Raw genomic sequence first — 10,999 nt, forward strand, 5'->3', positions numbered from 1 at the left:
AAATGGGATGTCGGAACAGATGCTGCTAGAAACCATTTCTTTAGTTCTCTGAGACATCACTTACATCACTGACTCCTGCTGTTGAATCTCGACCAGCAAATGAGGGATGGCGGCTCTGCAGTTGTTCAGAGTAGGGAGTTGTTTCCAGACCTTAAATATTAATTTCCACAGCTTAATGTTTTGCTCCTTTTATACTTTATTATATTGTTAATATTTCTAAAACAGCATTGATTAAGAGTCACTTGTTCCACCTTTGTTCACTGACGGTACATGGAAAGTCTTAGTAAATTGCTGAATGAGTGGATCTTTTTGGAGAAATTATTATTCATACAAGCAATGCCACTTATTATATATTTCAATCATTTTCACCATTTCTCTACCATATTTTTGTTTTATTTTGTTGTTGTCATTCAGTCACTAAGTCATGTCCAACTGTTTGTGACCCCATGAACTACAGCACACCAGGCTTCCCTGTCCTTCACTATCTCCCAGACTTTGCTCAAACTCAGGTCCATTCAGTCTGTGATGCTAGCCAATCATCTCATCTTCTGTCGTCCCCTTCTCTTCCTGCCATCCATCTTTCCCAGCATCAAGATCTTTTCCGGTGAGTCAGCTTTTCGCATCAGGTGGCCCAAGTACTGGAGCCTCAGCTTCAGCATCAGTCCTTCCAGTGAATATTCAGCGTTGATTGTATGGCTGTGTCGGGTCTTAATTGTGGCATGCGTTATCTTCACTGCAATGTCCAGGCTTCACTCTGCTTGCGGTGTGTAGGGCTCCACAAGTTGCTCCCTGGCGTGTGGTCTCTTAGTTCCCTAACCAAGGATCAAACCCATACATCCAGCATTGGAAGGCAGATTCTTAACCACTGGTCCACCAGGGAAATCCCTGAGCATATTTTTTAAATGCCATGCAGTATAGTTCCATATGGTATATATGTGTCTCTTTGCTGCTCTTCTTTTTTCTTTTAAATTTGATGGGGAACAGATGCCACTGAGACTGAAGACCAGCTTGTGTCCTCAAGCAGGCATGGCAAGTTCAGTGTGTTTTCAAAGCACTGCAGGCAGTGGTCCTCAGCTGCGGGTGATTTTTTCCTCCAGGGGATATGGCAAGGTCTAGAGGTTTCTGAATCTTTGCGACCCCATGGACTGTAGCCCACCAGACTCTGTCCATGGAATTCTCTAGGCAAGAAGACTGGAGTGAGTAGCCATTCCCTTCTGCAGGGGATCTTCCAGACCCAGGAATCAAACCTGGGTCTCCTGCAGTGCAGGCAGATTCTTTACCATTTAAAGCACCAGGGAAAACGTTTTTGGCTATCATGACTGGAAAGGTGCCACTGGCACGTTGTTGATGAAAGCCAGGGATGCTGCTAACATCCTAGAATGCAGAGGAGCAAAGACTTGTCCCTCCCAACAAGCCACTACTGCTAAGGTTGGGAAACCTGATGTCCCTGGCCTTCCATTTAATTTGTAGGACTCTCCCTCTAGAACAAAGCAACTGAATGACCAATTTTTGCATAATGCCTAAGAAACTGCTTACTGAATTGTCTTTTGGGTTTCTTTGGATGCGACAGAAGAACTTTCTACTGCAAATACATAATCAAGAAGGCTTCTGAACATAAACTCATAAACATGCCAATGTCCACCTGCTTCAGAGTTATCTCAGGCCGACCTTTTCTAGACTTTTTTAGCATGAATGTCCAAAGAAAAAATACAAAAAAAAAAAAAAAAAAGAAAAATGTCCTTTAGTGAGGTTTATTAGAATGTGAAATTGTTTCCTCTGGGAGGTGTGATGGAAATTTCATTGCTAAGACCATTAAAAACTAGCCCAGAGTATAAACTTCGTAGAACAAATTTTGTTCATCAAGGGGACAAATTCAATAACCTAATAGTCCTTTTCTGTCTTTACTATCGTGTATTTTTCTGATCACTTCTGATGATGCCATTTCACCTTTTGCTTTAATATAGCTTAGTGTCACCCAGAAAATGCTTTGCAATGTCAGGCCAAGCCCATGCGAACTGTTAAATGTCAAAAGAAAATCCATCAGTGTCTCTCTAAGTTCATGGTGATGACATTACCATATGAAAAAATAAAGAGGGAGATTCTGTCAGTGCAAACATGATCGTAAATGTAACATTCATGGCATTAAAGAGAGAGAGGCAAAGCATTATCCTGACAGACAGTTTGGGAAACTCCATTGCTGTTTATCAAAATACAAGAGCAGACTTCATTTTAGTAAATTCTAGCAAAGTGAAAACTGTGAGTCAGCCACCCCCAGTCATGAAAATCCATTTTATGAATATAGTTTTTACTTTGGGAAACATTATATATTTGTCTTTTAAAGAATATTCATTAAAAGTACATTGTTGTTATTGTTTATTTGCTAAGTTGTGTCCGACTCTTTGCAACCCCATGGACTGTAGCCTGCCAGGCTCCTCTGTCCATGGGATTTCTCAGGCAAGAGTACTGGAATGGGTTGCTGTTTCCTTCTCTAGGGGATCTTCCCAACCCAGGAATCAAACCAGCATCTCCTGCCCTGGCAGGCAAATTCTTTACCACTGAGCCACCAAAATGTATCTCACCAAAATGCACAAACCCATGTATAGGTTCGTGATCTTTACCAGGTAGGGACCATGAAAACACAATTACCTCAGATTTCCCCAGCTTAAAAGGAATGTAATTGTGGACAAGAGAAACCTTAGGATGGTGAAACGGAGTCTAATTGGTATTGTGGATGATTTGGGTGATTCTTTAGAACATTCTAATGGTACTTACAGAGCTGAAGTCATTCACTTCTAATCATTTTAAAACTGTGAGTCCTTTTTGTAATTGTGTGGACTTTGAAAATGTTAATTTATCGCCTTCACAAATCCCGCTAACCTTATCAAGATGTTTAAAGGCTGCCCTTCGCTATTGTATTTTTTCTCTAACCAGTGAGGGGAGATCGCCCAACATCTTCTCTCCATGAGCTGGTTTGGTGACACTCTTAAAACTGTTTTACTAGCAAACAAAGTTGGGAATGGAAAAAAGAGAGAGGGTGGAAATGTAAAAATCTTGATTAGAAAGTATAATTTAATAGAACATGTATCGAACCAAATGTATTGATTAATGTAGAAGATATAGTACTTATATTGATTCAAACCAGAGATTTAGTACTAAAAGCTCTGAGCCAAAAAGCTGTTGCAGATTGCTACAAAAGTCAGTTTAATGCTGTCCTTGAGAGTGCCTTCACAAAGAATTTCTTCTAATGTTTGAGGACTAGGTAGAATGCGGTATATGTCAGTTTGATCCCGGAGGGTTTTATTTTGTACTCTAATAGCTGTTACGAGCCTACATTATATCCAAGGAGTAATTTTCCTTAGGGGTGCCCAGCTCGCTTTGTGTCAATATTCTAGCATTTTAAGTCACGTACAGTATATGCTTCTGGGAACAGGGAAGGAGCCAGCCAGACTCATAATGGTCTGCATTCATTAATAAAGGCAGAGGCTTCTGTCCCTCCATCGCCCACTACAGGGAGGCTTCTTTGGCCTTCAGGGACCCGAGCAGACACATTTAAAGAAAGCTTTATTTTGAGTGGGCAGGAGATGAAATGTAGGACTCGCAGGCATTTCCGAAGTCAGCTATATGCCCGAGCACAGGGGTGACCTTAATGGGTCAAAGAAGAATGCAGGTCAAAAGACTTATTATCCAGCCTGTTGGAAACCAATTGCTTTTGTTTAAAAAAAAATAAAAAATAAAGCAGTAGTGCTTAAAGGTGGATAATAATGTAGAATTCTGTTTGCAGCCTGTAACTGCACGACTGTGTCTGTGTACTGGGATATGCTTCTAGAAAAATAAGAGCATACAGACCATGATAGTGTTTACAGATAAAGGTCCAATCCTGGTGATAAAAGGAAGGGTAATATAATTAGTTAATCAGCAATGATTGATTACGGATGTTTGCGTTCTTCAACTAAAGAAAAAACAACATGCTGCCTCGGTGCTGTCACCATCTGTTGAAAGAAACAGCTACATTTAATCTTTCTATTTCTTTTATTTCTTCCCGCCTTGCATTGTTGCAAAGCCACAATTGCCTCCTATTTCCCCTGGTTGGAAAACATCTCATTTAAATTGAATACACCTCCAGTTTAAATTCGGGATTCTAATGGCATGGTGAATTAGTGGAAAGCCTGTTTTCTTTTTTCTTTTTTTTTTTCATTCCTTTTTAAAATGGCTCTTTTTCTTAGTTTTAAAAGCTTGTCAGAATTTGAGACAAAGGGCTATAAATAGACAAGTCACAGTAAAAATGATTAACATCTTTGACTCAACAGATCTCACAAAACTTCCATTCAGACATAGTTTTTATTTTTATGACTATTGCTACTTAATATTTTGTTGATGCCAACAGAAGGCTACAAAGCACAGACTACGAGACATCGTCTCTGCCAAAATATTGGCTAAGCGAGGGTGATCCATGAGCACCGCTTTTGGGGTGGGGACTTAATTTTTCCACCCTGGGAAGGTAGATGGCCCCTGGTTTTCCTCTGGAGCTTAACTTCATCATTGTTATAGGTGCAGATATTCAAATTCACATCAAGATCGCGGGCAAATGGGATAGTTTGGCCAAGGTGAATAGTTACAGGGGATCGTGGGTTTTTATTTTTATTTAAAAATATTTTGCTTGGATTGCATTTTAAATAGGATTAAACCGTTTGACCAGTAAATGTGGTCAGCTCTCAGAAAGAGAGAGGCTGAATTAATCATGTGTTAGCGTGCCAAGCCCAAAATGAGAATTCCAGTCTTGTAAAATGAAAGGCATCTCATATTTTAAAAAGAAATTCATAGTGCTAGAAGGGAATTTTTAAGGTCCTCATCTGTTTTTTAGCTTTCTAAGTTTAATTTCAGGTTTTAGAGGAGAAAAAGAACAAACTCCTTCCAAATGGGGCCGTTTACAGTAAAGAGAGTGGGGTTTTTTGGTGTTCTTTTTGTTTTAAACCTGGCTATTAAGGTATCATACGTAGATGGATTGTCTTTAAAGCTTTAAGGTGTGTTGTGAATTTAATTTTTTTTAACACAAACCCCTCTCGTGTAAAACAACTGTTCATAACTGGGATTAATGGTTTGCAATTTTCAGTTACTTAGACATGGGGTCTCCAAGAGATGGCTTTTTGCAGAGTAGAATATGGCTCTCTGTGGGATTACAGAACTTTTCTTCTCTTCCTACTTCCTTTTCTGTCATCACCCCTCCCCACCGGCGTCGATGCTGCACTGATGCTCTCCTCGATTATGTAAAACACTTTCCCTTCATTGGAACAGATATTTTTTCTCATAACCTGTCATTGCATTAAAGTACTTTGGGGACTGTGAATTGCTGTGTGAAATTGGTGAGATTACCCACTGCTTTGTTCTAGTGTGGTGGTTTCCTCCAGACCTAAAGAGCAGAAAACTCTTACAAGAGAAGGCGACTCAAGGATGGCCTGGCAGCATTTTCTCTGCTCTGCTTGTCCCCGTCCCTGTTCTTGCTGTGGGAGTTCACGGCGGGCTCTGTGGTGTGGCTGGCCTGGTGAGGAGCACCAAGCACCAGGCACCTGCCCTCTCCTTGGGCTTAGCACTTCTCTGGTCTGTGTTTCATCTTTCCCACTCACTTCTTGTCTCCCTTTCTGAAAAATGTTGTCTGTGATTTTAAAAACACACCCAATTAGGCAGAGGGCTCCCAAGAAGCAATTTCTTGTTTCTCTTATGGGTGGATCTTCGGTGAAGTCTGGAGATGAACATGCTGTCTTTCTCTCCAACCCCTAATTGCCAGCCCAGTAACCTGTGCAGCTCAGATACCCATTCCTTCCTCCAGAAAATGAAATCAGGTCATTCATATTTTTAGTGACTCAAAGTACTGTATGGGAGAGGGGAAGTCATACTTCAAGGATCCTCCAAGGTGGTGAAGACAAACCCTTGAGGACTGGATCAGAATCACCTGAGTTTTTTGTTTCGTTTTCCATGCAGATATGCCACATTTCCAGGCTTCCCAGGTGGTGCACTGGTAAAGAATATGCCTGCCAATGCAGGAGACCTAAGAGACCCGGTTTCTATCCCTGGGTTGGAAAGATTCCCTGGAGAAGGACATGGCAACCCATTCCAGTATTCTTGCCTGGGAAATTCCATGGACAGAGGAGCCTGGTGGGCTACAGTCCATGGGGTTGCAAAGAGTCAGACACGACTGAACACAAACACCCACACACCCACATCCACACACACACACATACAAACACCCACACACCCACACCCACACACACACACACACACACACACACACACACACACACCCATTTCTCACCTTGGAAATCACTGACAGTGGCAAATGCCGTGCCGAGGGATGAGGGTGGGGGTGGGGAACCCTGTTCTCCCTTTCAGCCAGTTTGGAAGAAAAAAGAGAAAGACTGACAATGAGTGACCTCAGTGGTATGCAGGTATCTCTGCACGAGAGAACTTTCTGCCGTCACCATATTTCATGCCAGATTTCCCATTTAGACGTTATTTATATTGCAGCTCCTTATTTTTGTTGAAGCTTGCATTTCACAAGCCCTACCCTTGTCCTTCTCGCCGATGATTTATGTTCCTCTCTCTTAATATGCAAAGCATAAATCCTTTATAGTAGCAACTTCAATCTGTTGCAATAAGTGATTCATATGTAGTTGTTCATTTCTTTGCACCTCTGAAGAGACGTGTATAGCTTTGGTTTAGGATGAAAGCGTCCAAGAAACAACTGTTGCCGACTATTGTGGCCAGTTTGTGTTAGGTTTCTGTTTTCCAGTTTCTCAGTATAGATAGAAGAGCACTGGAGAGACTGTAATATAGCTTCTTTCGTTAACCTCCAAAATTCAATTGAATGTGGAATGTCTGGAGTAAGCACTCCATTTTTTAACGTTTTTTTAGTTATTTGGCTGCACCGAGTCTTAGTTGTGGTATGTGGAATCACTCATTGCAGCATGAGGGATCTACTTCCCTGACCAGGGATTGAGCCCTGGGACCCCTCCTGTCAAAGTTCTACCATTTAGATAGCTATTGTCTCAGCTTCTTGTGCTTATTTTCTTAATTTTTTAAATTAAAACTTTCTGTAAGATCAGTCTTGACTGTGAGATATCAAGATGTATGAGAATGTTTAGACAGATCATCTTGAGTAATTGAATGTTTTCATTGTTTATAACCTCTTTGATCATAATTTTGTTGATATTTAAAGGGATAGCAATGTTTTTAGTCTCATCAGTTTTTTGATTATCCTTTATGTCTACTTTTGGAGAAAAATAATTTGAAGAACTATTTATTTAGAATCAATACAAAGGGGAAAAAAATGAAAGTGATGCCATGGATGGTAACCTGCCAGACTCCTCTGTCCATGGAGTTCTGCCTATGATACAGGAGAACCAGGTTTGATCCCCAGGTCAGGAAGATCCCCTGGAGAAGGGAATGGCTAGTGTTCTTGCCAGGACAATTTGATGGAACGAGGAGCCTGGAAGGCTATATAGTCCATGGAGTTGCAAAGAGTCACACATGACTAAGCGATTACCACTTCATTTTCACTTTTTTCCTTTGTATTGATTCTAAATAAATACTTCTGCAAATTATTTTTCTCCAATAGGCGGACATAAAGGGTCATCAAAATACTGGTAAGACTAAGAAACATTACTATCCCCTTAAGTATCAATGTAATTATGATCAAAGGAGTTATAAACAATAAAAACATTCAAAATGCATTGTCTAAATTTTCTCAGACATTTTGCTATCTCAGAGTCAAGCCCAATCTTACAGAAATTTTTTTAATACCCTTTATGTCTACCTATTGGAGAAAAATAATTTGCACAAATATTCATTTAGAATCAATCCAAAGGAAAAAAAAGAGTTGGCATAAAACTGGCCTGCTCCTGTATGGACATTTAGGCTAATATTGTTAAAAGAAGAATAAAAAAAATCCAGCTCATCTTTCACTAAATTAATAAAAATGGTATGTTTTAAATAAAGGTGAGTGAAATAAAGTTCTCATTATTTGTTGCCCATTTTCTTATAAAATGGACTTAGTTTGAAATAGGGAACAGAAGACCTGGGTCATCTTCACAACACCCCTTTCTCCCTCACTGGTGCTGTAAGCCCCAGCTGGGCAACTCAAAGCAGCCAAGCCTCTGGTCTTTCACCCTTTAGTCACTGGGCAGGTGTTTGGCTAGTTTTCTGGGGAAATGAAAAGCTAAGAAAGATCTCAAAGACAAAGCCCTCTGCTGAAAATTTTCCATAGCTCCTCCTTACCCACAAGACCAAGTCTGAACTCCTTAGCCAGGTACAGAAGGCTCTTCAGAATCTGGCCCCAAACTTCTCTCTACCTTCATTTCTCATCCACACTCTTGGTTCTGGACACTCAAGAAGATTCCAGCCAATGTGAATGAGCTGTAGGTCCACAAACCTACTTTGTGTATTCTTGCTTCGTTGCCTTTACCCACAAGGGTCTTTGGCCTGGAGCACCCACCCTGCGTCCCAAATGCCTCTTCGTGTTTCCAGCCTCAACTGAAATGTCCTAAGCCAGGTCCACCACAAAGCCTTCCCCAAAGGCCAGGCCAGGTTAGGTGTACGTGATAGTCCTGTGGTCATTTCTAATATATTCCCACCAGGTGGCTTTTTCGTTATGTGCCTATGTGACTTTCTTGAGCACTCTGTGAGCACTCTGAAGATGTGAAGGCTTGGACCATCCTTCTCCTTCCAGTGGCCCTTGCCTAGCTGGCCATTCATTTGGCCGGATCCTCTTCGCCAAGTGCTGCAATGCTGGGGCCTGTGGCTGGTGGTGTGCAAGTGTTCAAGAGCTGCTTGTGAAGGAATGAATAAGTGGATGAAGACCAGGATTACGGACACAGAGAGAGAGCCAGAACTGCAGAGAACCAGAAGACAAGACCTCAGCTGCATATGATATAGCAGTCAGAGACAGGGGAAGCGGTCTTAGATGGGATGAGCATGGAAGTGGTCGTACTTGGGGACAGATCTCCAGATTCCGATCAGAAGGGATGGGGGGAGGGGGCCGATGGTGAGAGGTGGGAAAACACTGCTCAGGGAAGGCACAGGTGGGGTCATCTCCAGGTGTTTGCTGTGAATGAATGTCCTTTGGGTCTGTGAGCATCCCCCATGCAGGCCACAGGCCCAGGTCCAGAGCCCGCCCACCCAGTGTTCACCTTCTGGACCTGGCTTGTGGTTATAAGCTGCCCGAAAGCCCAGTTTCCCGCTCACAGTTTGGAACCAGGATGTTGACTCAGGAAGGGGACGTGCTGTGTGGATGGAGGGGACACCACCAAAGTACAACAAAGACTGCACCTACTGGGGACCGGAGGGGGGGCTGCTTTCAGGCTGCTGTGATCTGCTTCTGCACCAGGTGGGGACCCAACCCTGTGCCCACCCCCAAGAGAAGAGCTAGAGATGTTTCCTGCCCCGTTTGTCAGGTGTCGGCCGGGCAGCTCTTTTCCATAAAATCTGTATTTAGGGATGGACAGGGCCTCTGTTGTTAAGATGTTCACCTTCTAAGCATGAGTAGAACAAAAGCATCTGTAATCAATGGAAATAATGCACAGATAAATCTAACTGTTAAAATAGTGTTACCCTGGTGTTTGAAAAGAGGTGTATGCTGATAAGAAGAGATGGTGGAAGGTGAGGGGGCGTCTTCTGGGGAGTGAAGCAGAGTCAGAGAAAGGGAAGACCCCCTGGCCCCGCCCCACCCCTCCCTCCTGGCTCTCACTGCGGGTGGGGAGAAGCCAGGCCCCCCAACCCCGAACCCCCATTCTTCTGGACCCAGAAACAGTTTTCAGGGCATTGTAAATCAACGAGCATTTATAGATACTTGGTTTGATGAAAATATGATCACTTAAGGTTCTTCTCTCCCCCCTCCCCCGTTTTCTTTCTCATTACAGAACCATACGATGACCCAACACAGCAGTTAGTGCAAGCACCGTCTCTCAAGGAGAATGACTTTTGTGGCACAAAAAGGGAACATGTTTTACTCTTTGCACGAAACTTTCATTGTTAATGTATATTATTCAGAAACATTGTATTGTACCATAAAACTTGTATTATCAAAACTGTTGGATGTTCATGTGTTTGAACTTTTGAGCACCGGATAGACCCCCTGTATATAAAGTGTCTCACATGTATTATGTCGTCTGATACTAAAATGGTCTTATAAAGACAAGTGGACTTGGGCCCTATTCAGGCAAGATTTAAAAAAAAAGAATGTGAGTAAAATGGCTTAAGAGAAAGTATTTTCAAGGAAGACAGATTAAAACAACCCAGTTACACGTGAGACTATATTTGGACTTCCTTTTCCTAACACTTAAGCCTAGAATTTCTCTTTTTTGGTATATCAACGGTTAAACCCGAGACTATTTTTTATTGCTGAAGATTCTTGCAAAAAACCATGAAGAGATGTTCTCACAGAACCCCACAGCTGGGTAAGGCCCGTATATATATTTGTAAGCCTTGCAATGTGACAGGTAGCATCACTATATATGCAATAGTTGTTATGTAGACTGTCAAAGAAATTTTTTTTCCTGGATACATTTTGAAGCTTTGAGTGTTCAAGGTTTTCCTTAATGATTTCACACAGCCAAATTCTTGAATCAGTTGAACTAACCTGTATGTTACTGTTATTAATGTTTACTCTGCGGTCTGAACCTGGAGATTACTGGAATTGTTTTCCAAGAGGAAATAAATTCAGTTTACCATTAGGTATGAGTGTATGTGTGTGTTTTCTTTTTCTAGTTACTTTGCCATTAAAAAAAAAAAATCTAATTGCACCCCTGGAAATGAGTTCTGCTCTTGAGAATATCCCAGGCACAACCTCAATCATATTTAACCTTTCCACACTAGGCCAAAAGCACCTAGGAGGAGATTCATCACATGGCATAGAGAAGGCATCAGACCTAAAGTACTTACTCCTCACACAGATCCTACTAGGTCACATTGTACTGGAGGATTTTGACATCACAGATGGATGTGATGGCTG

General features: G+C 41.8%; 1 protein-coding gene across 5 annotated transcripts in view; it reads left to right on the forward strand.

Annotated features, from left to right (window-relative positions):
* Positions 1-10,723, forward strand: part of ZNF521 (zinc finger protein 521) — a 313,735-nt gene extending 303,012 nt beyond the window's left edge. For 4 of the 5 annotated variants that reach the window (XM_018039577.1, XM_018039579.1, XM_018039578.1 and 1 more), the window contains one exon: positions 9,909-10,723. In XM_018039577.1, coding sequence (XP_017895066.1) covers positions 9,909-9,938 — 30 coding nt within the window. In that variant the 3' untranslated portion in view covers positions 9,939-10,723. The remainder of the gene's footprint in view (positions 1-9,908) is intronic. The other variant, XM_018039576.1, reaches the window with a different exon arrangement.

Source organism: Capra hircus, chromosome 24 (assembly GCF_001704415.2).
Source record: "Capra hircus breed San Clemente chromosome 24, ASM170441v1, whole genome shotgun sequence".
In the NCBI taxonomy this organism is placed as follows: Eukaryota; Metazoa; Chordata; class Mammalia; order Artiodactyla; family Bovidae; genus Capra; species Capra hircus.